This window comes from Dasypus novemcinctus, chromosome 18 (assembly GCF_030445035.2).
Source record: "Dasypus novemcinctus isolate mDasNov1 chromosome 18, mDasNov1.1.hap2, whole genome shotgun sequence".
NCBI classification, from domain to species: Eukaryota; Metazoa; Chordata; class Mammalia; order Cingulata; family Dasypodidae; genus Dasypus; species Dasypus novemcinctus.
The window spans coordinates 35,135,827-35,163,443 of record NC_080690.1 but is presented as its reverse complement, the minus strand read 5'-3'; the positions used below and the strand labels follow the sequence as shown (position 1 = coordinate 35,163,443).

The 27,617-nt window shown below is 49.4% G+C and overlaps 1 protein-coding gene and 1 long non-coding RNA gene across 3 annotated transcripts; one reads left to right on the top strand and one right to left on the bottom strand.

Moving 5' to 3' along the window:
- CES1 (carboxylesterase 1) lies at positions 1-27,088 on the bottom strand. 2 transcript variants are annotated; one of them, XM_004455057.4, is made up of 14 exons: positions 26,966-27,088; positions 23,690-23,894; positions 21,079-21,226; positions 18,563-18,696; positions 16,110-16,263; positions 14,437-14,541; positions 11,570-11,674; positions 9,428-9,466; positions 6,909-7,049; positions 5,585-5,665; positions 5,171-5,318; positions 1,740-1,871; positions 639-711; positions 1-367 (listed from the first exon to the last, which is right to left on the bottom strand). In XM_004455057.4, exons 1-14 carry the CDS (start codon positions 27,015-27,017, stop codon positions 184-186), a joined length of 1,701 nt encoding a protein of 566 aa, XP_004455114.2. In that variant the 5' UTR covers positions 27,018-27,088; the 3' UTR covers positions 1-183. The 2 variants fall into 2 exon arrangements, with proteins under 2 accessions (XP_004455114.2, XP_058135982.1); XM_058279999.2 differs by having other exon boundaries at positions 23,690-23,897; positions 26,966-27,087.
- On the top strand, positions 23,875-25,314 carry LOC131274327 (uncharacterized). The gene is made up of 3 exons (XR_009181554.1): positions 23,875-23,956; positions 24,152-24,262; positions 24,923-25,314. It is a non-coding gene; the product is annotated as an uncharacterized lncRNA (long non-coding RNA).
- Positions 27,089-27,617: the final 529 nt, after the last annotated feature.

Genomic DNA, 27,617 nt, shown 5'->3' with positions numbered 1-27,617 from the left:
TGTGGTCCCCAAAAGAACATTTATTCCCAAAATTGAGGCCATGAGGACAAAAATTCCTCCACCCTGGCCTCTGTTCACCCCCATCAGACAATTCTGCAGCCTCCATAGAACATGCCTCTTTGGCCCAGGAGTGCCAACTCTTGCCTTGGGTCTCCAGGCCCCAGAGGCTGGCTGGACCTCCCATTACAGATCAAAGTGTTCTGTCCGTGGTGGCTTCCTTGTTACCTCCTTGGCCAGGAGCTTGGTCCAGAGAGCCATTTCCTTGTCTCTCGGCTTCTGGGCTGCCTTGGTGGTGGCACCAATCTGTAGGTAACCTTCCTTCTGGTCATATGCTGGCCAATGGGGCAGCCCCTCCCCATTGGGGTTCCTGAGAACAGAATCAAATAGAAATTCAACAAAGCCACCCTCTGATATCTGCAGGGATCCCCTGGCTTCATCTCTTCAAAGAAGCTCTCATACCTCCAGAGACAGGGAGCTCACCATCTCTTGGGGCAGCCTGCCCATTTTTAGACAGCTCCCATTGTCAGAGCACTACGGCTGCAGGGTCAAGAGCTTGACCACTCGAACTTTAGAAGCTTCTCCTTCCCAGGAGATATGCCCCATTCCCAAACCTGCTCCATCTCTGCTACCAGCCTCACCCATTCCGAGCAAAGTTAGCCCAGAACTTCATCACCATCTTGCTGAGTTTGATCTCCTCTTCTGAGGCACCTTCTGTGGGGAAGAAGAAAAAAAAAGGCTTTGCTACTCAAAGTGTTGTTCATGGACCAGCAGCCTCAGTGCTACTTGGGAGCTTGTCAGAAATGCAGAATCCTAGCCTTTACTCCAGACCTACTGAATCAAAATCTGCATTTTAACAAGACCCTGGGTAATTTGTGTGCAGTGTAAACTGGAGAAGTGCTGATCTAGGACTCAGAGATGGACCCACAGTTGCTCCAGATGGTACCTGAATTTATTTTTGTGCCCACACGCTCCTCCCCTCCCTTTCAGGATCAAAATGTCACACCCCAGAAACCCTGCCTCCCAGGAGTGCTCTCTTGGGTCCTTTCTCAATCTTCCTCACCCACCCACATTTTCAAGGAGTCTGAGTAAACAGAGCTAAAAAGGTCCTAAGGAGATATCCCACCAGGTGATGCCCAGAGGCTGGTACGTGAGGTCATCAGTCACCTGTAACTGCCAATATATAATGTATTGAAGATATTTGCAAAAGAGTTTCTTTAAAATGTTATGTTATTACAGATATTAATATTTAAAAGACATGAGTTTTAGGTGGATAGGTAGGTAGGTAGATATAGATCATAGACAGGTAGACCAATGGGTAGACACACATTTAAAAGATGTGATTTTTAGGTAGGTAGGTAGTAGGGAGTCAGGTAGGAAGACACACATAAGACCTGAGTCAAGGTTCACACCCACTGTAACTCCACTCACATTGTGATATGGTCTGTGAGTAGGAGCTGAAGGGGCGGCATCCTAGCCCTTGAACAGGGCTGGGCAGGTGTCCCACCACCTGTCTTAAGGATACCTGAATGGGTACCCGGAGTCTGGATTCTGAGAAAATCATTCTTATGCATGTTAGAGCAAGAGAAAGGCTGGGAATAGCCCAATGGAGTTGAACCCTGTTTTGGTACATTCAGGAAACTAAGGGTGGACGAGAAGAAGGAACTTGGCCAAGGCCACCCAGTTGAAACCTGAGCCCAGCTTTCCTAACTCCAAGTTCATGGCCAGCAAAGAACCATCACCTTTTAAAATCGGGGCCCCGAAGACGGAGAAGAGCTCATCCCCATGGTCGCCAATCACCTTCTTGGGTTTCATGTCTGATGAGAAGCTTGGGCGATACTGAAATTCATACATGTAGGTGGGGGCTCCAGCATCTGAGAAGACATGGATTCATGTACAGTGCATTTTACGAGGCACACCTAGATAAGGCTGGGGAGTTGGGCGAGCAGTGTTGAGCACCCAGGGAATCACCCCCTAACCCCCATCACTGAGTACCCAACAACAACATTAATGACATCTTTTGGTCTGTGCTAGGAACTCTGTGTAGGTCTGTGGGAGGCCTCTGGTTGTCAGCAAAGTAGGGAAATGGAGTTTCAGGAAACCTCAGCGACTTGCTTAGGGCACAGCTGATTGATGTGGAACAGGGCATTGAGCCAGGCATTTGTTGATGAATTAATGAATGAATATTGAATGAATGGATGGATGGATGGATGTTGAAGGCCCAGAGTCGATCCACTCAAAAGGACTATCATTAGAGGGGCATTAGATCAATGCATCTAAACCCCTTTGCCTAGGATGCATTTATACACTTACAATAAACTATATACATCCAGTTTACATGACTCCACTTCACTGATTACAGACTAGTTTCATTCCTTTGGAGAATATCTACAGCCTTGTTGGTGTCTTCTATTCTGCCTAATTTGGGACATCTCCAGTGTTTTTCTCATCCAGTCTGAGAAGAGTGAATGAAAGTTAAATCTCAGTTGCTTATCTGAAAGTGAGGGTATTTAAATACAAACATATGCAAGGAGAGAACATTCTGTCTCTGTGTCTCAGGAAACCACAAACTCAGGGTTTCATATTTCTCTGCCACTTTGCTTATCTTGCTTGCTTCTTGGCCCAGGGACTGTTAAGGTGGTAGCAGAAAAAAGAAGGAACCATGGACAGGCAAACAAATCCTTGGCTCTCTCCTTCTCGCCTGTGCTACCTCTCTCACCACTGAAGCTGTCCATCCAAGCCCCCAGAATAGATGTAGTTTCCTGCTGATTGGTTCACTGGAGCTGCCAAGCCCTGCTATAGTGGGGCTAACCCCTGGGCTCCCCGGCCTGGGGATCCCACAGAGGAGTGAGCTATCAGGCCCCAGCTCAGGTCAATGGGGACATTTTGGAACTTTCTTCTCCCAAGAGTGAGAAATTTGAAAAATACAGAAAAAAGAAAGACGAATGGAAAGATAACCCATAATCGTACTACTCAGAGAAAGCTTCTGTTGATATTTTAGCACAGGTCCCTTTTATAGGCATAAAATTGGGATAACATTATACATGTTATTTTGCAGCATACTGTAATCATTTCTCCACATTGATAAGCATCCATCCACAAAATGACTTAACACATTGTCTCCCAACATGAGGATATAGCAGTATTGATTTAATTGTCCCCTTTCCCCCATCACTGAACCCTTGGTTTAATTAGAATGGTGATTTGGAACAAACACTCCTTATGTGGCTCTCTAATCCACTTGTTAAACAGGTGCTTTAAGGTCAAGCAGATCTTGCTGAAAGGAGGTGGTTTACCTTGCCTCTGCTCCTCAAAAATGTCAGAAAGGAGCTAAGAAACCAACCATAGGGAAGTGGACTTGGCCCAATGGATAGGGCATCCGCCTACCACATGGGAGGTCCACGGTTCAAACCCCAGGCCTCCTTGACCTGTGTGGAGCTGGCCCATGCACGGTGCTGATGCACGCAAGGAGTGCCGTGCCAAAAGCAAATTTATGAAAACAGATTTGACCCAGGCAGCCCCTGGTTAAAGGGTCCCAGAGAGGAGGAAGTGGTCATCAGCACCTGTACCCCACTGCTCCCAGTTATTCTTGCTGGAGTCTGCTCGGAAGTGGCTTTTATCATGCTTCTAAAGTCCTAAATTCAAAAAGCCTTGCAGCATGGTTAGGGAGAGGCCTGCAGAGTCAGTGAACAAGATAACCAGGGCCTCCAAGCACCCTCAAAATGGCCCCCAAAAGGGGACAGCTGCTCTCTGGGTGACCACGCCCATCCTCAACCTCACCTCCCCAGCTGTGGATCGTCAGAAGGCCCTATGCTAGAGCCTGCCCTGGCCCCCAGCTTGCTCACATCAGCACACACTGAGGTGCAAAAAACTTGCAACAGTCATTGACATTCCTAGATCGCCCACCTCCCCCCGCCCCGCCACCCCAACGCTCATTCCCTTTGGCTGTCTTGGCCCCTGATGACCCTTCTGATCCTATGCTTGACTCCCGCTCTTCCCTCAGCTCCAGTGACTAACAAACTAATTTACAGTTGACCCTGCCCTTGGAAAACGCCCAAGACATACCTTCCAAATATTTACCCTCTAGGTCCACCCACATACCACCATCACTTCAGGTAAGGGGCACCTGCAGCAGGTGCTGTCTGTGCCCCACCCATCTCCCCTCTCTGTGGGCACACCAGCCTGAATGGCCTCTCCAGTACCTGTCGCTCTTTGCCTGAGGGCTTTTCTTGGCCACTGGAGACTGCTCTGTCTCTGTGAGAAGCAGGTCAGAAGTGCTAGGGAATTAGCAAGCTCTTGGGAATGGATTTCAACCAGTGATTAAGAGAAGTGGGTGGCGGCGGACTTGGCCCAGTGGTTAGGGCGTCCGTCTACCACATGGGAGGTCCGCGGTTCAAACCCCGGGCCTCCTTGACCTGTGTGGAGCTGGCCCACGTGCAGTGCTGATGCGCGCAAGGAGTGCCCTGCCACGCAGGAGTGTCCCCACGCAGGGGAGCCCCACATGCAAGGAGTGCGCCCCATAAGGAGAGCCTGCCCAGCGAGAAAGACAGTGCAGCCTGACCAGTAATGGCGCCGCATACACGGAGAGCTGACACAACAAGATGACACAACAAAAAGAAACACAGATTCCCGTGCCACTGACAACAACAGAAGTGGACAAAGAAGATGCAGCAGATAGACGCAGAGAACAGACAACTGGGGGTGGGGGGTGGATGGGGAGATAAATAAATAAATAAATAAATCTTTAAAAAAAAAAAGAGAGAGAAGTGGGTGATAAGTACCCCAGTGCCCTCGTTGCACAGATGGGATAACCCTGAAACAGGCATTCTGCCTGTTTCCCAGGGCTCCCTGGCTCCAGGTGCCAACAGTGGATGATTGCCCCATGATGCATCATTGAGTGTCTTCCTTCCCTTCCCTGTGTCTCTTCCCAGGCTCTTGTTCATATTTTCTGGGATCAGCTCCTAAATAGGCTACTCAGATCCTTTTCTTAGACTCTGGTTCAGCCAGAAATGCAAATATGACTGCTCCATCCCAGGCCTTAAAGCATCAGCCCTTGAGGTTAGATTGTTGGCAGTTTCCCCACATCTGTCTATGCTGAGGGTTGGGGTGTGGGCAAGACAGGCACAGAAGGTGGTGGGGTCCATGTCCCCTCCTGTCCAACCTCTGGACTCACCTCTGTGGTAACGGGCCGTATTCACAGATGGGAAACAAAATACTACATTTCCCATCAAGTCCAGGAACAGGTCTTTCTTTTTGACAAGATCATCTGTCCCTCCCAAAAACTCTTCGGCGACCACCGGAGTCAGCTCCTCAGGGACGAACTGAAACAGGTCAAGAGTGACAAGTGACCCCTAGGCCCCCACCCCCTGGTGAACTGATGCAGCTTTACCCAATGAAGGAAGCTTGAGCTAAAGGTACACTACCCTTTACAAACACTCTCTCAGGGTGGTGAGGTGGGAAAGGCAGAACACGGGGGCAGAACCCTCAGGTCCTAGTCTTTGTGCTGCCATTTCAATACTGTGTGAGTTGGGATGGGCCCCTTCCCCTCTTTGGGTCTCAGCCCATCCCCACGCCCTAGCCTCTTTACAATTAGGGGGTAGGACTTCCACAGGAGCATCGCGGCTGTCTTCTGGTCCAGTTTGCCTTCAGAGAGCGGGTAGCCCATCATCTGTTAAAAAGATGATGAAGCATTTGTGAATCATCAAGAATTGACAGGGAGACCCAACCAACCAAACCAACACATTGAAGATCCTCTGACTTTGTCATGCCTCGATGGGCGTGGGTCTTTGGTATATTGGGGAAAAAACCAATGAACTGAATGGACTTGTATTCAGAAAACCAAGGAACAAACCCAGGGCCTCCTGATTTGTGTGATGAGCTGGCCCACGTGTGGTGCTGATGTGTGCAAGGAGTGCTGTGCCATGCAGGGATGTCCCCTGCGTAGGAGAGCCCCACGCGCAGGGGGTGTGCCCCATAAGGAGAGCCGCCTAGCGTGAAAGGAGCACAGCCTGCCCGGGAGTGGCACCGCACGCATGGAGAGCTGACACAGTAAGATGATGCAACAAGGGGGGACACAGATTCTCCATGCCACTGACAAGAATGAGGGGCGGACACAGAGGAGCACATAGTGAGTGGACACAGAGAGCAGACAACTGGCGGGGGGTGGGGGAAGGGGGAGAAACAAATAAAATAAATAAGTAAAAATTTTAAAATCTTAAAAAAAAAATACTGGGGGGAAAAAAAACCTGTTTAGCAGAAGCTGTCCCAAATCTTTGCGGACCTCAGTGGTCAGTGAGTCAGACTGGGCAGTGTAAGCCGGGCTAGCCGTGAAGCAGAGCGCTGTGGGCACAGACCTCGTGACCACCCCACCTGTTCACCCGAGGACGCCCACAGCCCTGCCATTAGGGCTTTGGTCCTTTGGGAGAACTGAAATCCTTTTGAAGGGAAAACACTTCACGCTTAGAAGTCAATGGTAACCCGAGGGCAAGCAGGTTTCTCTGGACATTTCCAACTGGATCACTAAGAGCATGCGCGAAGATTTGCGGAGACAATGTGAAATCCTCAAGCCCAAGACCAAGAGACTGTGGGGCCCTAAGCCTGGTTCTCCTAAACTCCCAAACTCCTTCCTATTTAGCTTCTCTTTTCCCATATGCACAATGATTATCTATACAGGCTCTTCCATCACCCAAATTCTTTGATAGGAAAGGTCACAGAGAGGGTTCAGGGAGATGAGTTCCCAGGTGCGCCAGCCACCACCGTTTGGCCATTCAGAAGGTTTCCATGGAAATATTAATTTGTGCATAGGCGACAGCTGCCCTGGACTCAGAGGGAGAGTGACGAATGCTTGGGGTCAGGCCGCAGGGAGGGGCCGTGAGTGGGGGAAGGCTGTCTAAAAGGTTCCACATTCTCACCGTTGGAAGAAGCCAGCCAAACTCTTGCTGGTTGACGCCGATGATGTAGGGGACAGTGTTGAAATTCTCTTCAGCCAGCATCTCTTTAGGTGTCTTCGGCAACAGCACTCCGTCAATCACAGTGGGCAGGAAGGGAAGGCTCTGGTGAAGAGAGTGGTGTGATGTCCCCATGGTAACACCACCTCCCCCCTCTGCCTGTCTGAGGGCAAGGTCGGCACTGAGGACAGGCCTGGCCTTGGCCACTGGACACAGATGATCAAGGTCCTAACAAAGGGACTAAGTCTTTGGGACCCCAGAGGATAGCACTTCAGTCAGGGGCAAGAAGTGGTAAGGTGACGCGAGGGGCAAATCTTCACTCATATTTCAAATACTGATATATTTCGATTTGAAGGGTGTGCAATATTTAAGCATGAGTTCTTATGACAAATAGCTTGTGCCGAAGAGGGAGCAAGCTTATCCTCACTAGAGGTACCTAAACTGAGACTTGATTTCCTCCATTTGAAAGGAATATTGCGAATAAAAAAATCAAGCATGGGCACACATTGTATTGACAAATTTCTTAATTTTCAGTTTCACATAGGCACAGATTGAATCAAGCCTGACTCCTGTACCACCGTCTGGGAAGCTGTTTCCAGGTACAGTTATATTTCATATTTGGCCACCCTGATGTGATTGTTAAGAGAATGGGCTTTGGAGAAGAGAACTGGATTCGAAAACTGGTTCTGCTACTTAGTCTGGGTATCTTGGGAAAGTCATGCCACCTGTGTGTGCCTCAGTTTCCTCATCTATAAAATGGGTTGTGGAGATTAAATGACTGAACACATGCAAAATGCTCAGCAAGGCCCCTGGCACCTAGAAAGGGCTCACTAGGTGTTAGATGTTTTCTAGCAGCAGGGCTATTGCAGGTCCCCACCCAGGACCCGCACTGCTCCATGGCCCACGTGCCGGTCGTCCCTCCCTGGACAGCAGCTGGAACTAGACAATGCCTAGGATCTGAGGCTTCTGGATTCCCATGACCTGCACCTGCTCTATGAGGGCAATGAATGACGGGCCTTTTGGTTGCCTGTGGGAAACCAGCAACAGAGCAATTCATTCTGCAAGGAAGTCACAGGGTGAGCCTAAGGGAAGGGGTCTGCGGTGGGCTCCAGGCCCAGCCTGAGCCATGGGACAGAAATGTCCCTGTGCAGGGCTAATCCCAGCTTCCTCAAATGCTGGGAGTCGTGGGCCTGGAGGCTGTCATGGGGTGTGAAGTAGCGATTCATTCAAAACTTTCCAAACCAAGCCCTTCTCCCTGCTCCACTGCAGTCATCCCTTTCCTGGATAATGACACCACCTTGGCTTCACACCTGGTCTCCATGCCTATGCCCTGGCCTCATGCCTCCAGGCTATTTTCAACCCAGTAGTCGAGGTGGCCTTTCGTAAAATCTAAGATTATGTCACTCCTCCGTTCAAAATACTTGGAAGCATCCGGTCATGGTTGGAATCAAAACCCAGGTCCTTTAACTGGCCACCCAACCTCTCATGACCACTTTAGCTTCAAGCCCATGTTATCCCCTCACTCCCTCCACTCCAGCCGCACTGGCCTCCTGTCCCAGGGCCTTTGCAAGTGCTGTTCTCTCTATTTGGCATAATCTTCCTCCAGCTCTCCTGATGGCTCGTTTCCTTACCTCCTCCAGAACTTCGCTCAGATATCACCTGCTCATTGCACCTTCTCTGACCCTTCCATTTAAAATTCAAACCACTGGCAAACTCTATTCCTGTTTTATTTTTCTCCACATATATCATCAAACACATATATTTTATTTATTTATTGTAATCTCCCTCCTAGAATGTAAGACTTCAAGAGGGTAGGGAATTTTGACTGTTTTGTCTATTTCACTGCTATATCACCAGTGCTTAAATGAGATCCTGGCACATAGTAAGTGTTTATTAAGTAGCTGCTGAAGAGCTGAGTGAGTCTCATTAATCATCACAACAGCCTTCTAAGGTAAGTGTTATTATCCCTAGGGAGGACGCAGAGAGAAGAGGATGGTGAGAGGTTACAGAACCCAGGAGCCCCCTGGAGGGTGGGGAGAAGGAGATGGGGAAGAAGCCACTGAAGTTTCCAGACTCCCTCCCTGACAGCCCTGCAGCAGTGCAGCTGCCACAGTTAATCGGCCATGGAGATCAGGGGTGCCAGTGAAGAAACCCCCTATCCACTTAGCGCCTCTGCCTCCCCACAGATGAAGATTCTAGCCCTGCCTCTTCCTGCAGGAATATTTTGGACACAGGCTGGGTCTAGAGACACAGAATTGATGACTTGGAGCACTGGAATGGGAGTCTGGGGAATGGGCTCTAGTCCTGCCTCTGGTCCTCTTGGCTGTGCTTCCCAGAGAAGCCACCGCCCATCTCTGGGCCTCAGTAATATCAACACAAGCCCTGACTATGATTCTGCAAGAGAAAATTCTTTCATCCACAATTAACTGGAGCTTAAAGGTGCCAAGATTTAAAACCTGTAATCAAGAAACCAAAGGTCTTACCTCTCTGGGGTCTCCAAGCAAATCGAGAGTAAAAAAATTCTGTGAAGACAAAGGCAGAGGATGTGGGTGAGAAGGCTTCCTGGGAGAAAGGCTGATCTTTTGTGAGCTGTGCACTGGAGGTATCAGGTTCTCCCTCCTGGTGCCACCCTGGCTGGACAGAGAGGAGGTGGGCAGGACACTGGCTGCGCTGGCATGAGTAGAAGGTGTAGGTGTGGAATGGGGGAGGAGCAAGCACTAACAAGACAAGGGCAGGCTCCAGGGACTCTGAGCCAGCGTCCATGGAACTCTGGCATGCATGTCTGTTATTTGTGCCTGCTCTGTCCCTCACCCATTCCCCTTCTCCTGGAAACACCACCCCAGTTTTTCTTTAGGGGACCTCCCTCTTTCCCACTCTCACTCCATAAATCCAGGCATGTTTATGAGCTCTGATGTCTTCCATTGCTCCAACCACAGTGCTTAGTTTACAGGTGGGCACATGTCAATCCAATAGCATTTACTCCAAAACTTCTGCTGAAATTATTATGAAAGAGCACCTCTTTCCACTAGTTTCTGAGTAGTTAGGATGTAAGTCTAGAGAGCTGCCATTGTTTTTAACTACCCCCCAACTGCCAGGGGACAAACCTGCCTGAGAGTGAAGCCAAACTGAGGGATAGAAACACACAGATTCCCAATCATATCACATAAGCATCTGGATCCAGCCATGCCTGAAACTATATAACCCTAGACTTTTCAGTTACCTGAAAATTATGTTGCAACACAGTCCCCTTTTTGCTTGAGACATTTTGAGATGTTTTCTTATTTGCATTAAAATGATCTGACTCATATAAGCTCGCTGAAATTCACCCCACCCCATGGTTCTCTTTGGTGAGTGGAGTGTTCACCAAGATTGCAGTGATTGTTATATGATATTGCAGCCAACAAGTCTGACCAGCATGCAGGAAGTGACCAGGAAGGGTCCTTCCAATATAGGCTATAATTTCCCTAAGCAGGTATGTGTGCATGTATGTGTGTGTGTGTTGGGGCGGAAGAATGAATAATCATGGAAGGTAGTTCTACATGATCTCAGAAAGTCTTGGAAAGATACCTTGGACTCTTCAGTTCTCTGTTTTTCAAACTCACCAACTCTCCCCTTATAACCTGGGTCCCCTGTGCCACATGAGAATTGAAGAAATATCTGCTCTTTCTAGGTATCAGAACACATTTGTGTTTTAATTCTTTGAGCACTTTGGCCACCTTATTTGAAAGAAGGACCAAGATACAAGCCCAAAGACCACATGGGGCCAGTGCTCGAAGCCTGTGCCTGAAAGTCCAGGAATAATCTTAGGAGGCTGGGGTTCAGAAAGAGAGTCTACGAGCGCCAGCTACGCTTGGGCTCACAGTCACACTTTTCCCCAGAAGGAAAATAATTATTCTCCTTGGCCATACATCCTGTACTCTCTGAGGTGTCTGCTCTGCAGTAGATTCCCTGTGAGGACAATCAACAATCCTCAAACGTTACCTTCTCAGAGCATCCCTGTGGTAACAATGAATGTTTCTCTTCTCTGGTCTCCCATCACACTTAACCCACTAAGAATATGGGTGTGGTTCTCCTGGGATAGGTCGTTGTGGGAACAGGGATTATGTCTGATTCATGTCTGCATCACCTCCCCTGATACTCCCACCATACAGTTAGTATGGATGGATGGTTGGTTGGATGGATGGATAGTTAGAGAAGTCAGTCATGGAGTAGGGATGAAGTGGATGAATAATGGATAGACAGATGGTAACAGTCAGATAGGTGATGCATGGATCATTTATTTTTGGAGGGAAGAATGATGGGGTAAAGAATATGGTGGTTGGATGATGAAAGGATGATGGATTGATAATAGATGGGTGAAAGGTTATGGATGACTGGTGAATGGATTGATATGAGATTGATGAAAGGATATCAGTGAATTAGATGCTTTTATAGATGGATGGATGGATAGATAAATGGAAGATGGATAAATGAATGGGTGGATAGCTGGCTGTCTTAGAATCCCATTTAAGGCAAGTTCTCAGAAAATCTAGAAATTTGGGCTAATACTGAATAATAATTTAGGTAGTTTCTAAGCCAATCAAAAAAAAAAATTGTGACAACCTTTCTGGAATGGATGCACCTACCATCTTCATTGTTATCTCCAAGAGCTCATCCTCAGTCTTCTGGCGCAGGCAATGAACCATGACAGCTGAAGTGGTGGTTTTACACCCAGCAAAGATAGCGATTTGCTGTAGAGATCACAGGCCACATGAGAATTCAAGAATGACATCCTCAATCAACACAAACAGGCATCCTCCCCAACCCCAATCTCTGAAGATGTCTAGACCAGCAGATGTGGGTCCTGGGTCCTAGTCTTACCTTTGACACTAATTTGAAGTGCGACTTGTGCCAATTACACAGGCCCTCTTTGTCTGTTAGCCCATCTCTGTTAAAAGCTCAAAGTTGAATGTCTAAAGAGAGGCAGTGTGGAGCAGCGATCAAGGGCATGGACTCTGGAATCATAGAATGGATTCAAATCTCAGCTCCTCCCCTTGCCAGACATTTGACCGCAAGCAAACCACTCGACTTCTCTGTTCCTCAGTTTCTCTCCCCATTGATGGGGTTAATGATCAGATCTGGCTTATAAGGTGACTTAATACATGCTAAGTACTTAGTAGGACACGATGTCTCACACACACTAAAGCATTTGCACAACTGCCGGAGGCCCAGATAACATGACCCAAAGGCACTTTGGGAAGCAAATGTGAGCCTTGACAGAGAGCAGCATGGCATCCACTCCAATGCACAGCAGATGTTGCTTCACAGTGAAATGAGGTGTTTGTGTCACAGCTAAGGGCTTCCATCTGCAAAGTCATGTACTAGAGGCTCTCCAGGGCAGGGGTCAGCCAACTTTTTATTTTGGAGCCAAATGGTAACTATTTTAGGCTTTGCAGGCCATATGGTCTCTGTTGCAACCACTCAACTCTGCTGCTGTAATGAAAAGCAGCCCTAGATGATATGCAAATGAATAGTGTGATACTGTGTTCCAATAAAACTTTATTTATGAACACTCACATTTAAAATTCTTATCATTTTCATGGGTCATGAAATAGTATTTTCTTTTGATTTTGTTTTCAATCATTTAAAAAGGTAAAAATCATTCTAAATGCTCATGGGCCATATAAAATTAGGTGGTAAGCCAGAAATGGCCCATCCCTCATCTAGGGCAAGCTACCGAGGTGGCACAGATTAATCCCAGAACTCCTTTCCCTCTTCAAAAAAAAAAACAACAAAAAGGTAGAAAGAAAAACCTGTTGAAGAAGAGACTCACTTCAGCCTGTTTTGGACACAGGGGGTCTGTCTGCCCAGCACCCCTTGCCCCCAGCTCTCCTGAGAATGGTCCCTTCCTCTGGGTCACCTGGTTCTCCCAGTGGCTCCTGACAGCCCCCTGTAAGTAGCCCACCCACCCCGCCACATTTGATGGGACAAGGGTGAGCATCTAAACAGAGCTGGGACAGTGAACCTCTTTCCTGAGGGATCTGGAATTGGGGCAGAGGGTTTCTAACGGGAAAAGGCTCTTGTTTTAAAAACAGGAGAAAGCCTGGCTACTTTCTGGAACCAAAGGGGAGCCCTGAGGCTCAGGAGCTGGCTTGGGGTGTGGGGCCGGATCATGGCCAGAGGAGAAGCAGCAGGTGGATGGAAGGCTCCGGGAGGGTGGGACCTCCTAACAGGGCACAAGGACTGGCACATGATCAACGTTCTCTATGGATTTGTCGAATACTTAAAAAGCACAGGGAGAAGTAGAGGTAAGAAAGAGAGACAGGGAGAGAGAGAGACAGACAGACAGTTTTGGATTTCCTTCAGTTTGGTTCCTGTTTGTTCATGAAGCTCAACCCTGGCACCTCTGTTTGCTTAAAATCAATTCCACTTTCTTGCTGTGAGTTTCTGTTTGAGAATTCTGAAAAAAATTCTCAAAAAATATGCCCATACCTGGTTTCCCCATTTTCTCCCCTCATCCCTATCAGCCCCTTCAAGTCTAGGTGCTGTCCCCACTCCCCACCAAAATCAGCTCTCACAGTCCCACCAAAACCTGCCCGTCACTAACTCCACTGGGCACCCCCCAGCAAGCCAATGCTGCTGATCACCCCTTCCTTGGACTTGCCACCACTCTCTAGATAAAGACAAAATCCATACAAGGTCCTGTGCCTCTGCCAATGCCCATGTCCTTAGCTTACTTCATCTCCCCCCCCAACCCCCCTGGTCACACGAGCCTTCTTTCACTGTCTCACACTCAAGAGGCTTCTTCCCACCACAGGACATTTGCACATGCTGCTCTTCCCGCTGGAATATTCTTTCCTCATCAAGTAAATTACCACTCATCCTTCTGATTTCAACTCATTCATCATCTTTTCAAAGACATCTTTCCTGATTACCTTATCCCTACACACTGGGCTAAAGGCGACTTGGATGCTCTTACTACCTCAGGTATCTCTCCTTTACCCCTCTCATCACAGTTGATATATAATGACTTGTGTGATTATGTAATCATTTATCTGTCTCCTCCACGAGAGTGGAAGCTTGATGAGGTTGCTAGGCATCTGGGCACAGCAGGAATGCAAAACCATTTGTTGCCTGGATTCTTTCAGGAACCAATCCCCAGTCATGGCCCCCAGCCCCACATCCTGCCACTGGGTCCACCAGAACTCAGACCCTGAGAGAGTCAAGACACAATCACACTCTTGTCCAGCCTTGGCACACTGTGAGGAGTGTGGTTGTGGAGACTGTACTGTGGCCAAACTCCAGAGACATGAGCTTGAGTCTCAGCTCTGCCCCGATCCATCTGTGGCCTTGGGAATCACTTCTCTTCTCTGCCCCAGTCAGGTGAGGGGACTCAGTGCCTCTCCTGCTCAGCCATTCATACTTGCAGGCTTCTTGGAGATGGTCGGTGGATTCTATAGCAGGAAGGACCCTGAAATTCCAGGAGAGCATTGCTGTCCAATGTGAGACTTACCTCAGCCACAGCTTTGGACTCCTTCCTGACCAGAACATCAGTGAGGGCCACGCCGCTCTCAGAAATGGCCCGGTGGAAGAGGTTCTTGGCCAGAGGAGATAAAACCTGCAAGGAGAGTGGACAGGAGAGCACATGTTCATGGGGCAAGGGCAGGGATACGCATGTTCTTCAGAAGCTACCTCCACCCACAGCTTGGAGACTTAGTGGCTCTGCGGACGTAACGGCTCCTTGCCTGGCCTCGCCTGGCGTGGGCCTATCCTGGGGCCTGGAATCCCTGAGAAGACCTCAGTGGGATGTAGCCAGGGACAGGGAGGGGGGCCTGCCTAGCAAGTATGTGGCACATTCTGATCATCAGCAATCCAACATACTCTGAAAGGCAGTTTGGTAATTTCTAGCACCACTTTAAAGACACATTTCTGATCCAGCATTTCCATTATACACATTCATCCTGAGAAAAATGGTCACAGAGGCATGCAAAGGCATCTAAGTATGTTCATGTTGCATTGTTCATTAATAGTGAACCACTGGAAATAACCCATGTGCAATCTTATGTTACTGGTTAAACAAACGAATTTGCATTCTTACCATGGAATACAATGCAATTGTAAAAAAAAATAATATTAAGTAAGAATATGGGATACTAAGGGAAATATACTGTATTATAATTCTAAGGAAGGTTTTTTTGTTTATTTAAAAGAAACAACAAGAGAGAGAAAGAGAGAGAAACCCATGAAAAAAAAGACTAGAAAAATATGTCAAAATATCCATGGTGTGTATCCTTGGTACTGGGATTGTAGATGACTTTTTCCTTTTTTTGGCCTTATCTATATTTTTCCTTTTTCCTCACTTAAAAAAAAAAGTGTTTCCTCTGAGTATTCAATATGAAACCAATACATGTTTTAAAAATACAGTAATAGCATTAACTTTCTGTTCAAATGTGAGGCAGCTGGTGGGCATCTTACTGCTCCCAGCACACCTTCTAATCTGGGGTTCCACTTTAACCTCCCCCAGTGTCTCCCCCAGTCCCATTTCCATGCCAGCCAGATATCCCAAGCCCCCAGGTTTTGGCTATGTCCCACCTGCCTTGTCTCCCCTCCCTGGCTCACCTCCCCATACCTCCTCCCTCTTGTCCACCTCCACTGGCCCCCTCCATCCCCAGTCCCAGAGACTGTGTCCTCCCTTTTTGGCATGGGTGAGCCATCAGAACACCTCAGAGGAGGTCCCTGATCCATCCTCCAGGTTCTACTGCCCTCAATGTAGAGATGTGTCTTTGAGCCAAACAATGACATTGACCAGCTCTTGTCCTCTTGTCCTCGCCTCCTCTTATCTATACCCACCCGTACTCCCTAAGAGAAGTGAAGTAAGTCCCAATGTCACGAAAGTTAGGGAAGAGAGAGGAAGCACAGCCAAGGTGGAAGAGGAGAGAGGTCACTGCTGCAAACGTGCCCGTAGACCGTGCTGGTCCCAGGGCACTGAGCGGAGCTCTGAGCTCCCTGGGGACCAAGAACGTTTGGTGACGAGCTCTTCACCATCTGCGGCTGTGCAGGGGGCAGGTCAGCCCTAACTCCACGTGTTGCAAGGAAAGGCGCCCACGGCTGGGTTGGCTGAAGGTCATGGGGACCCCAGCAGCCACACCAAGGCTGGGTGTGGGGGCTGGTGGGAGGGACACTTACAAGAACAGAGACACTTTCACCTCCTGCTGACTCCCCAAAAATGGTCACGGAGCCTGGATTCCCTCCAAAGTTGGCGATGTTCTCCTGGACCCAGCGCAGCGCAGCCACCTGGTCCAAGTGTCCCCAGTTCCCTGGGCTATGTTCGTCCCCTGTGCTGTGAGTGAGAGAACAGAGTGAGGGTGGGGAGCAGAGATGTCACAGCAGGGCTCAAGGAGGGCCTTCCAGAACCAGGGAGGGCTTCCCAGCCTTGATGCAAGGGTCTTTACCCAAATTCCATTCTATATCACCGTTCTGTTGTTGGGCTTTACAGTCATTCATCAAGCAAATGTTTATCGAGCATCTATTCTGTGCCAGACCCTTGTAAGTGCTAGAAGCACAGCAAAGAGCAAAACAGGCCAGGTCTCTGACTGCACAGAGCTGGCATTAAAGACTATAAATAAACAGATCAATATAAAATATAATGTCAGGTAGTGAAAGTGCTTTGAGGAAGAATAAGACAGGGTAAGGGAAAAGGCAGAAGTGGGGCAGTGGAGTGCTACTTCAGGAAGTGTGACCAGGAAAGGCCTCTGGAGGCAGGGGCATTTAAGCAGAGACCCAAATTAAATATGCATATGAATCTTGCAAATAAATATATAGGGTTGGGAATTCTGAGCAGAAGGATCAGCAAGTGCAAAGGCCCTGGGGGCCAGTGTTCAAGAGTGTGAGTGGTGGGAGAGGCAGCTGGAGAGGGCCCCATGGGCCCTGGTAAGGACTTTGGATGTTATTGTATGTAACACAGGAAGCCAGTGGAGGGTTTTGTACAGGGGGATGATGTGGTTCAATTTATTTCCCCAAAGTATCACTGCAGCTGCTGTGTGGGTCCAGGCACAGCATAAAAGTAACAAGGATATGTCAATGGTTATTACAATAACCCAGGCAAGAGGCCAGTAGGGTTTTGGTTAGGGTGGGTGCAAGGAGGAGGTGAGAAGAGGTTGGACTCTGAATGTATTTTAAAGGTAGAGCTAAGAGAATTTGCTGGCCCACTGGATGGGGACGTGAGAAAAAGAGTCAAGGCTGACCACAAGGCTCTTGCCCTGAGCAGCTGGAAGGATGGAGCTGAGAAGGCAGCTGAGGGCAAGTCAGGGATGTGAGGGGGAAGGGACAGTAGCCACCAAGGGTTAAGTGTGTCCGTGTTAAGTTTGGGGCGCCCTTGATGGAGATGGAGGAGCGGCTGGACATGAGTGCCTGGGTTTCAGAGGAGATGTTGGGGCTAAAACAGGGAAATGCAGGAGGTCACTTGAGGAACTGGGGAGATGAAGACAGCAGGGGCCTGGGGCTGGAGGCTGGAGGGCTGGGTGGGGAGGAGGGGCCAGCCAAGGGCCAAGAAGGAGCAGCAAGGGGCATGAGAGGGGCCGGAAGCCAAGAAAGGAAGCATTTCCAAAAGGCGTACTCGCTCTCTGGGTCGGGGCAGCTGAGAGGTCACGTTCAGCTAGCCTGAGAGCTGGAGGGGTTCTTGGTGACCAAGACGGGGACAGTCTGGTGAGGCGACGGGGTGGAAGGGAAGAGTGGGTTGGAGCAGTCTGACCGTCACGGGGTGGAGAGAAACAGGCTGTGGGTGAAAAGGCTGTGGCATCTCCTTGAAGGAGGCAGATCCCGGGAACCACCCCCCGACAGAGATGGAGAGGAAGACAGCCTGCTGCCCCCGAGGTCCTTCCACTGTGGAGTACCCCTCCCTGAGTCTGCCCCCCATCAGCCACCTCTGGGTCAGGGGTACCAGGGTGGCACATTCCAAAAAGGCTCTCAGTAACCGGTCCTGCAGGAAACCTGGCCCCTGGCCCCACAGAGACTTGATGGAGAAGACTCTCGCCGGACTCACGCATGTGCATGTGTCAAATCCCAAGAAAGAACTGGGGAGAGGGGGCCCAGCTGGATCGCTCCTCTGAGGAGGACTGCCCCCTGGGGTCTGATGTTCCCACAACCTCCCAGTGATGGCTGCTCTAGATGCCTGGGGGAGCCCGGCCACCCATTCCTTCAGGCACAGGCATTCGCCTGCCTTGCCATCTGCCCCTTCCTCACATTCCCATGGGAAGTGAGATGTGTAGAGCTACAACTGCTACTGACTACTGTCATGATAGAGGCATTGTGCAATGTGCTGAAAGGGCTCAGGTGAAAAGGAGAAGGGTATTTCTGAGGAGGTAACATGTGGGCTGAGCCTTGAAGGATGAATAGGAGTTTGTCTGATAGAATAGGCATTCTAGGCAATGGGAAGAACACGTGCAAACGACCTGAAGTCAGTGTACCAGACCAGTGTGGCTGGAGAATGAGAAGGCAAGTGGGGCCCACTTAGGAAGGGACCTGAATGCCTCGCTAAGGAATTTAACAAAGGTCTCCTTGGGGGCTGACATGACCAGAGCGGGGTCCTAGCACCCTCACTTTGGGGGCCAATGTGCAGTGAGGAGAGTCTAATATCGTACCTAAAGAATCCCCAAATGCCCAGGCGATACTGAATGGTCACCACCACCACATTTTCATGGGAAGAGAGGATCAGTCCGTTGTAGGTTGATGCCCCACCCACCAGCAGACCACCGCCGTGGATCCACACCATCACCTGGACGGGAAGAGAGCAACCATATTGGTTTAGGAAGCAGAGCTGGGAGGCACCGCACGAGTCGCCTGGTTTGGCAGTCTATCTCTTGACTGTGAGCCAAGGAGGCCGTGTCCCAAAGTCCACCAGTCCCTGGCCAGGCTGGCATGTGCAGTCAACCTCCTCCCCCACCTCCCAGTTGGAGCCCAGGCCACCATCCCACTTGATGTCCCTGCCTTTCTCCCCAGGCCCAGGTGCCACCTCCTGCCCTGGCTCCTCACACCATGGTCATCGTCAAGGGAACAACCAAGGCTAAGGGTGTACGGACTCCCCAACACTCCCATCTCCTTCATGCCCAGACCACTCGGCCAGCTCAGCCCACACTGCATGGGGCGGCATCTGACTGAACTCTTTTGTGGTGAATTAAACTTCTCTCTGAGTAATGATTATCTTACGATGTACATAAGCTCTGGATAGTATCTCTTCTTAATATGCCTTCCCCCGCCTCCTCTGCATTCCCAAATCCCACTCCACCTCCAAAGCCCAGCCTCAAGTCCACCTCCTCCAAGAAGCCGTCAATCATCTGACTAACATTATTAACTGGGAACCTACCATGTGCCAGGGACTGTGCTAAGAATGGAAGGCTTCATTCCCAACTCATGGTCCTGCATTTTAAGGGCTCCCACAGCACAGGAAATGTGGGAGTGGCTAAAATAATAAAATTGTCTATAATAAAATATACATCCTCTGGATCAGGTACTATTCAAAGCATTTTAAAGCATTTAAGACTCAACAGATCACCCATGAGGTAGGTATGAATATCAATCCTCTACCAGATAGGAAAACTGAGGCACATGACTTGCCCAAGGTCATGCAGCTACTAAGTGGTAGAAGTAGGACTTGAACCCAGGCAATCAGGCTCCAGAGTCCATGGGTCGAGTCCCCTGGTGCACTGGGTGGGAGTAAGAGTCCCTCTCCAACGTTAATGAGCACTCACTTTGAGTATTAGTTGGCACTGAGGTGAAGGCTTTGTACTCATCATTAATGCTCATATGTAACCAGTGCCATGTAGAGAAAACTGAAGCTTAGAGAAGTTAAGAAATTGCCCAAGTCAATCAGCTAATAGAAGGTGGGAACAGGATTTGAATCCAGACTTTGTGGCTCTAGAACCCATGTCCTAAATTAGAGTGTCACCTGCCTCTAGGTTCCCAGAGCCCCTATTTCTCTCACACCTCTGATCGCCACTGAGTTTATGGTCATCTCTGAGTAAAGCCAAGCCCAGGAGCTGGTCAGCAAGGATTTGCCGAAGGAATTAGTCTATGTCTGTCCAGCCTAGTAAACTCCTTGAAGCCAGGGACAGGTGTTGACAGTTTTACTTTCTTCCTTTTCCCTAACCCCGCATCTAACTCCACCTACAGAAGGCATGGAGTGCATAGGAGAAGGAAGGAAGAATGAATGAACTTTCGACCACACCCCCTTGGCCTTATAAGGCACATGTAGGGCCAGCTCCCGGGTATACGTTCACAAACACCCAGCCCCATCCCTGGGCACTGTGCCAGCGCGCTCCCGAGAGGCTGGCTGGGGCTAGCCCCCTCCAGCTGCCACCTAGGATCACCTCCCCTTCCCAGCGGCCACTGCCAGCGCTGGGCCTGAGCAGAGCCTGAGTCCAGCAGCAGGCCCCTTCTCTGGACCTCTGTTTATTTCAGAAATGCTAACTCATTCGGTCACCAGCCTGTGCCAGAGAAAACTTGGGAGGAAAATTAGCTACAATAAAACCCTAGACAGAAGGCCAAAGGTAAAGAAAAGTGCTTCTTGCATTGCCCCGTGCCCACCCCCATGCCCCACCCATTATGCACCACAGGCTCCACACCCCAGGAAAAAGGCACATGTGTGCTTAGTTTCCCAGTTGGGATCAAAGAGCACTGGTTTGAAAATCAGGAGACCTGTGTTCTCCTCTGGCCAGCTCATGGTATGACCTCCCTTCTCTCTGGGCCTCAGCTTCTGTCTCTGTAAAGGAAGGCTTGGATTGTTCGCTTATCTCGAAGATTCCTTGCAGCTCTAACTATATTTGCAACTATGTCTTAGCTGCTCTGGTATTAGATTCCCAATCCAGCAACTTCGAGTGATCATTCTTGTCCTATTAATATAAGCAAACTTGGAAAAATCCCGAAGTGCTTTATAGATGTGCTATATGTCACTGGCGGGGGGTGGGGGTGGGGGGACTGAGGCATGGAAAACTTGTTGAGTTTCCTGTGTTCACGCAGTCTAACGTGGTGAGGAAAGGAAGCCTTGGGGTCCTTGGCCAGCAACGCCCCCATCCGGGCTACCGTCATCCCCTCCCTATCTCCTCCAGGGGACCCTGGAGAGCTGAGACTGCCAGCCTCGACCCTGGTGCCCACCACTTACCGGCAGCCTGCTTTTCTTCGTCAAGTCAGCGGGAGTGTAAACATTTAGGTAAAGACAGTCTTCGGAAATCTTGACGGTAGTGCTCTCCTTTGGGTTGGTGTTAAAGAGTTCCCCGAGCATGTGCATAGCCATGACATTTTGGGAGCACCTGGGGGAAAGACGCACCGCTGAAGTTCAACTAGGTCTAAGCTAGGAAGTGCCTCCTGGGGTCCAGCCAGCCTGGGGTGGGGAGGTTTAAGCCTCTAAATGGAGGAGTTATCACCAGACTCCAAGACATTGGAATGGGGAGGAGGGGAGGCTGGGATCACTTAAGGCACCCCAGAACATGTACAGTGAGAAGGCCTTGGCACCTCCCCTTCCTCGAGCCTTGGGGATGTCCTGTGTCCAAGGAGGTGGGGCAGGAGAGGAGGGATGACCCCCGCCCACCCGCCAACCTGCCCCCCCGCCAACCTGCTGGGCCGCCCTGGGAGATGACCGTTGCCTACACACTCTGGGCTCAGCCCAGTTCTCTGCTGGGCTCCATACCATAGGCTGCAAGTAGCCATTCCTCCACCAGGCGAATGTGTTCTAATCCAGGGGAGACTTCCACAAACCACGAGAAGTCACTCAAATGGTGGGTGAGACATTTTAGGGGTAACACCGGAGAACTGCATTCTAGTGCTGCTCAGCCACTAACTGCTGGGCAACCTTGGGTAAATCCCAGCCATGGGTGAGAGGGGGTGATTTCCATAAGGGTCTCACAGCCCTGACGTGCTAAGCTTCTACTGTCGACCTGCCCCAGGCAAACCCTGCTGGTCGCCCTGATGAGAGATGCCCCAATGAGCCAACACATGCTTCTACCTGGTAAGGTAAGTTGGGTCCTCCCCATGTGGCAGCCCTCTTTGGAATACTCCTTATGGATCAATGCACTTAGCCCTCAGAACAACCCTCAGATCAGGATCAGGAACCTGGGGTACAGAGCGGGTGGAGGACCCGGCCAAGGCCACACATCCAGGAAGTGCCCAGGCTAAGTAATGATTGTATATCTGAGAATTTCATAAGCAACACTCCCAGATCTCAACATGCCCAGATATCTAGAAGGTTGGTGACACTGTTCCCAGCACTAAATTTCGAGGACTACAGGTGACAGGTGACAGAGTTGAAACCAGCAAAGACAACCTTCTGGTTTCCATCCTGGGATGTCTTTCCCCAGATCAGCAAGAGCAATGGGCATTAATATTCATAAAAGAAGATATTCTGAAGTCAAAAAGGGGGGAAAGGGTTCAATTTCACTAATATTCAGGTAAATGCAGAAGGGCAATAAATAGTATATCTATAAAAATAACCATTATAATTATTATTAGTTTGCCTATCCAAGAACCAAAAAAGAATTTTTAAATAACCGTGAGCATCGGCAAGGGTCTGGTGAATGGATGTTTTCATGTATTAAAGGAGGGTAGCTGGATCATGTCTGGAGGGAGATTTAAGAGAAGATGCATACTCGTTGACTCTGAAATGTTATTTCTTGCACCTTATCCTCACGAAATATTGTGTGCATAAAGATTTAGCTACAGGATGTTCATCACAGTGCTATTTATATTATTAAAAACATTTTAAAAATGTACCATCCCCAAACGAGAAATAGGAGCAACCAATTATGGTTCAAGCACCGAGTGCTGCAGACTGTGATATTTAGTGACACAGAGCAGTGTTTGTGATATATTTTCACGTGAGCAGAAGAGGCAGCTGAACTATCTGTGTTTTTAATGGAGAACGTGTGCAACTGAAAAAGTATGGGAAAGCATATTCTAAAACATGAATAGCACTTCTCTCTGGTTGGTGGAAATGTATAATGATTTTAATTTTCTTACCTTTACTTCTCTGTATTTTTTAACTTTTCTGTAATGAATATGTATTAATTTGTAATCAGGAAATCAAACAGTAAATATTATTTTAAAAAGGAAAGAGGATGGACCTGGCAATCCCCAGAAGAGCCTCGCTGAGGAGAGAGACAAAGTCTGAATGGATATGGGTGGCTGTTCGAGGCCGCTGAGGGCGGCTGTGCAGCCATCTGGGAGAGCTGTGTTTTCTAATTTTTTATTTTTCTTTTGCTCAAGGGTGACCCTTGCTCTGCTCACAAAGAGTCAGCTGGGAGTAGGGAAACCTGGCTCAAAGCACTCCCACCCCCACCTCCCCACCAACCCCACCACCCAACCAGGTCAGGGTTCAAGCTAGGAGAACAGAAAGGCTCATGATCTCTGACCCCTTCATCTGCTTGCCTGTTTCTTTTTTTTCCCCCAAAGCATTTATCATCTTCTAACACATAATTTATTAATATGCAAGCTGTTTATCATTTGTCTCCATAACTAAAATGCAAGCTCCGTGAAGGCAGGGGACTTGGTTTGGTCCATTGTGTAACATGCCCTGCACCCAGTAGATGTTCAATAAACATTTGTTGAATGAAGGGCTCTAGAACGCTGTGACAGTTCTGGAATGTGGTCGAGGTTCTACAATGTCTTGCAGGTTCCAGAACAAACCAGAAGCCACTCAAAGGACTGCCGTGGCTTCCTCCCCATCACTTTGAGACAACTCTCTTCCTCAAAGGCGTCCACGCCACACCTCGCCAACTTACACAGGCGAGTAAGAGGTGGTATTCTTCACGAAGCCCCAGGGCTCTGGAGGCTGCGGCGGAGCAAACCTCAGGGATCCAAGAGGGGGCCTGGCAAAAGGGATTCCCAGGAAGACGGCCATGGGCTGTGCAAATCCTTCCAAGTCGACATAATTCCCCCGGACTTTGCCATGCACGGTGTCCACCACAGGCGCTGAGGACAGGTGCCCTGCTGGACAATGAGAGGAAACGAGGAAGCAGCAGAGATGAAAGGTTTGTCCAGGATTCCAGGTGGGTTTATCACTTTCTCTAAGTCACCAAGGCCTCAGTTTCTTCTTGTATAAAATAGGGTAGAGAATAGCTGTCCTTCCCAACCTGTAGAGCTATTTTCAGGAACATATTGGGATGAGACACAAAAGCATTGTGCCAAAGATAAATGCAAGAAGGACTACTGGGAATGAATAAGACATCTCATTTCCTCTCTAGACGCCCTGGAAACATTCACCCCTTAGGATCCTGGTGCTGAGCTGCATGCTGGATGGAAGGATGATCAAGAAGTGTTCCCCATTCTTGGAAGCTCTGAACGTCGCAGTGAAAGTGAGCCACCTACACATGTGACCCCAGTTAGAGAGTGGTAGTGCCTGGGAGAGGTGCCAGGAGTTAGCAGACGGAGTGATGCCTTCCAATGGGGGGCTTCGTGGAGGAGGTGGCTTTGGAGCTGGGACTTGCCGGAGGGGATGGATTTGAAAATGAGAGACACAAAACTGGCAGGGGGAAGGGCAAGTAGCCCACTTGGGCCAGGTGGAGCCTGTGGGACATGTTCAATAATCCTGGAATGAAAAGTGCATGTCAGGGAGGGCCTTGAATGCCAGGGTAGGGCTTGGGGCTTTATTTAGTGGAATGATGAGCAGCAGGGAACAGTGTTGGAGTAAGAGAATGACATAAGAAGCTTGGTAAATGAAGAATCTTCTGGTGGCTTTGAGGAGGAGAGAGAGACTGGGGTCAGATTCCTATCTGTTCCACCCTTGCAGAGCAGACAATTCTTCCTTACTGAGCTGAAATCCATCTCCCTGCAGCTTCTAGCAGGCCTGGCTCTCCCTGCCCAGCACAGTGCTGAACGGACCTGATCTGCCTTTCTTGCGGCAGGCGGCCTTTCAGACACCTGATCCGGTGCATCCCTCGAGCCCTCTCTTTTCCAGCCTCAGTAGCCTGGATTTGTTGAAGCAGCCCTCATTCTTGTTTTTTTGCCCTCCCAAGTGCTTCCCTTTGGATACAGAGAGAATGTCAACATCTCCCTCAAAAGTGAGTGGCCCAGAACTGAAAAGAATAATCCAGGGAGCCGAGGTGGCGCAAGAGAGTAATTGCCTCTCTCCCACTCCAGAAGGTCCCAGGGTTGGTTCCCAGAGCCGCCTAATGAGAATACAAGCAGACACAGAACTCACAGAGAATGGACACAGAGAGCAGACAATGGAGGTAAAGGAGGGGGGGATAAATAAAAAATAAATCTTTAAAAAAAAAAAGAATCTAGATACAGTTAAATAAAGAAATATCTGATAACAGGGGAATGCTTTACTCAAAAGCCAGTTACGCAACAGTGTCCGTGTCTCATGTTATTCCTAGCCAGTCCCATGCGGTGGACAGTTAAGGTTGTCTGCTTTTATTGTTGTTGCCAATCATTCCAAATAAACAGAGATGAATTTCCCTGGAAGCATGCATATCGAAATGTCAATGGGCAGTGTCATTCCAGGTGGCTTTTTTCTTTGCACTTCCCAAGTTTTTTCTACATCGAACATAGATTCCTCTTTTTTATACCAGAAGGAAAACAGTATGAAGAAATACAGTGATGTATATAAGGAACTTTGGAGAAGGTATTGACAGAACTTGGCACCTGGCCAGTTGTGCACAGAAAGGAACTGTGAGGCTAGGTTCCATTTTAGATCAGCTCAGATGAGATGTCAGTGAGACATTCAGGTGACGAGATGCCACAGGAAGGGGCACTTTCAACACTGGAAGGGACTAGGTAAGGAACAGAGCAGAATTATCTCCATGACGGCGACAATGGAAGCCAGGTAGGTGTGATTTCCCTGAGGAGGCCAGCAGGAGGGAGAAGAGGAAACGCTAAGGACAAAACACGGGGGACAGCAACAGCTGAGAGCAAGAAGATCCAGCGGAGTTGGGGGAAGACGGCAGTGATGGGCTGCCATCCTGGAAGCCCAGGGACAAAGAGGGCAAGGGGCAGGTCGAAAGTGCCGAGAGCTTCAGAGAGGTTCAGGGTGTAAAGTCTGAGAAGAAATCACAGGCTTGGCTTTTTTTTTTTTTTTTTTGGTTCAATAAGAAACTTCAAAAGAGAGAAAGTGGATGGAAGCCAGATTGACAATTGTGAAAAGGGGTGGGCCCCAAACCACGCAGCAGCAGGTAAACCAGTTCCAGTAAGTGTAACTCCAGCTCATTTAAGCCAGTCCTCACAAAACCCTGCCTGGTAGGCACGAATATGACCATTTTATAAATGAGAAACCGGAGCAAATGGAAGCAGCCAGGATGATCTGCAGAGAGATGGGGATGGGATGGCATCGCTGGGGGAACCAGGAGGAAGGAAGGTTCCCCTCCAAATTCGGTGCCCTTCTCCTCTGCTCTCACACTCAATCCCAGGCCTCTCACAGGGCCACACTTGCCAACTGCTCTTGCTCCAGAAAGAAGAAAAACTGTCAGTGGCTGGAGCACGGGCTGGGGACAAATTCCGGGGAGGCAGGGACAAATTCCGGGGAATGATTTTCCAGTTGGCCTTGGGCACGTACATTTCCCTGTCTAGCCTCAATTTTCCCCCCATAAAATGGCACGGATGCATTCTGGGGGCCCTCACGGCACCCCTTTATCTATCAATCCCTCTGCTGCACCTGTTCCAGTGCTTTAGAAACAGTAACCCATCTCATCCTCACAACAGCCCCAGAGAGGCAGCTACTATCATTACCCCCATTTTAGAGAGGGGGAAACGGAGGCACAGGAAAGTTAAGTACTGTGTGTGGACACGCAGCTACGAAGGGCGGAGCTGGAATTCCAGCCCGCACTCGGACTCCAGAATCCTTGCTTTTACTTTGTTAAGCCTCTCCCTGTGATTCGGCCGTATCTGGCCTAACCACGGTAATCGGTTAGCTCTTTGCGGTCCCGCGCCGGGTGCGTGGACTCAGGTGTCCCCGAGGTTCCCCGTGGGGAAGGCGCCTTTGCCCTGTGCAGCCCGCCGCCCACTTTTCCCAAGACAAAGAATTCCGCATGTGCCTAGAATTATACTTCAGAATGACTCACCCTGAGCCGTGCAAGAGGCGAGGGCGAGCAGGAGCGCAGCGAGAGGCCACATCGTGAACGCACAGGAGCTCCCGCGGCTGCGAGGTCTCCGCGCTGCGCTCCAGGGCTGCGCCGGCCCCGCCCCGCGCCCCGCCCCCGCCGATGGCCAAATCAGGAGATAACCTCAAAAGCACCCACCCCAACCCCCAACACGCCCCTCCGGGTTGAGCGTCTGCTGGCTCGTCCAAGTCACACTCACCCAGAGTTCACCCTCACCTCTGAGCAGCAGGGACCAGACTCTACTGTTACAAATAGCCACAACTCGCCAAACAACTTGTTACATAAGGGTTTCTCCCTTGCTGGGCTCTAAACTGAGTGCTCTGTGAACTTTCCAAAGACCGGCACTAGGGACTCAGATGTCTTGGGGCAAGATGCCGTTGGGGCTGTAGGACTCAGAACAAGATGGAAAAATTTTAGAGCAACTCAACCCCACCGCTGTTCAGCTGGTTAATTTAGGACAAATTTCTTACCTTCCCTTGGTTTAAATTTCATTGAGTTCTAGGCTCTCCTGTTTGGAAGGGATCTTAAATGGCATTCAATCCCCCTCCTGCTGCCTAAATTCAACTTTACAATATTCCTGCCAAGGAATTTAGCCTCCTGTGCCAGGCCCCCA

Coding starts and splice junctions, on each gene's coding strand:
- CES1 (XM_058279999.2), bottom strand. CDS start 27,017: ATGTGGCCTCTCGCTGCGCTCCTGCTCGCCCTCGCCTCTTGCACGGCT. Junction 18,697..21,078: donor CGAAGAAAAGCAGGCTGCCG/GTAAGTGGTGGG, acceptor CTTCCCGTCCAG/GTGATGGTGTGGATCCACGG. Junction 368..638: donor GCTAACTTTGCTCGGAATGG/GTGAGGCTGGTA, acceptor TTCTGTTCTCAG/GAACCCCAATGGGGAGGGGC.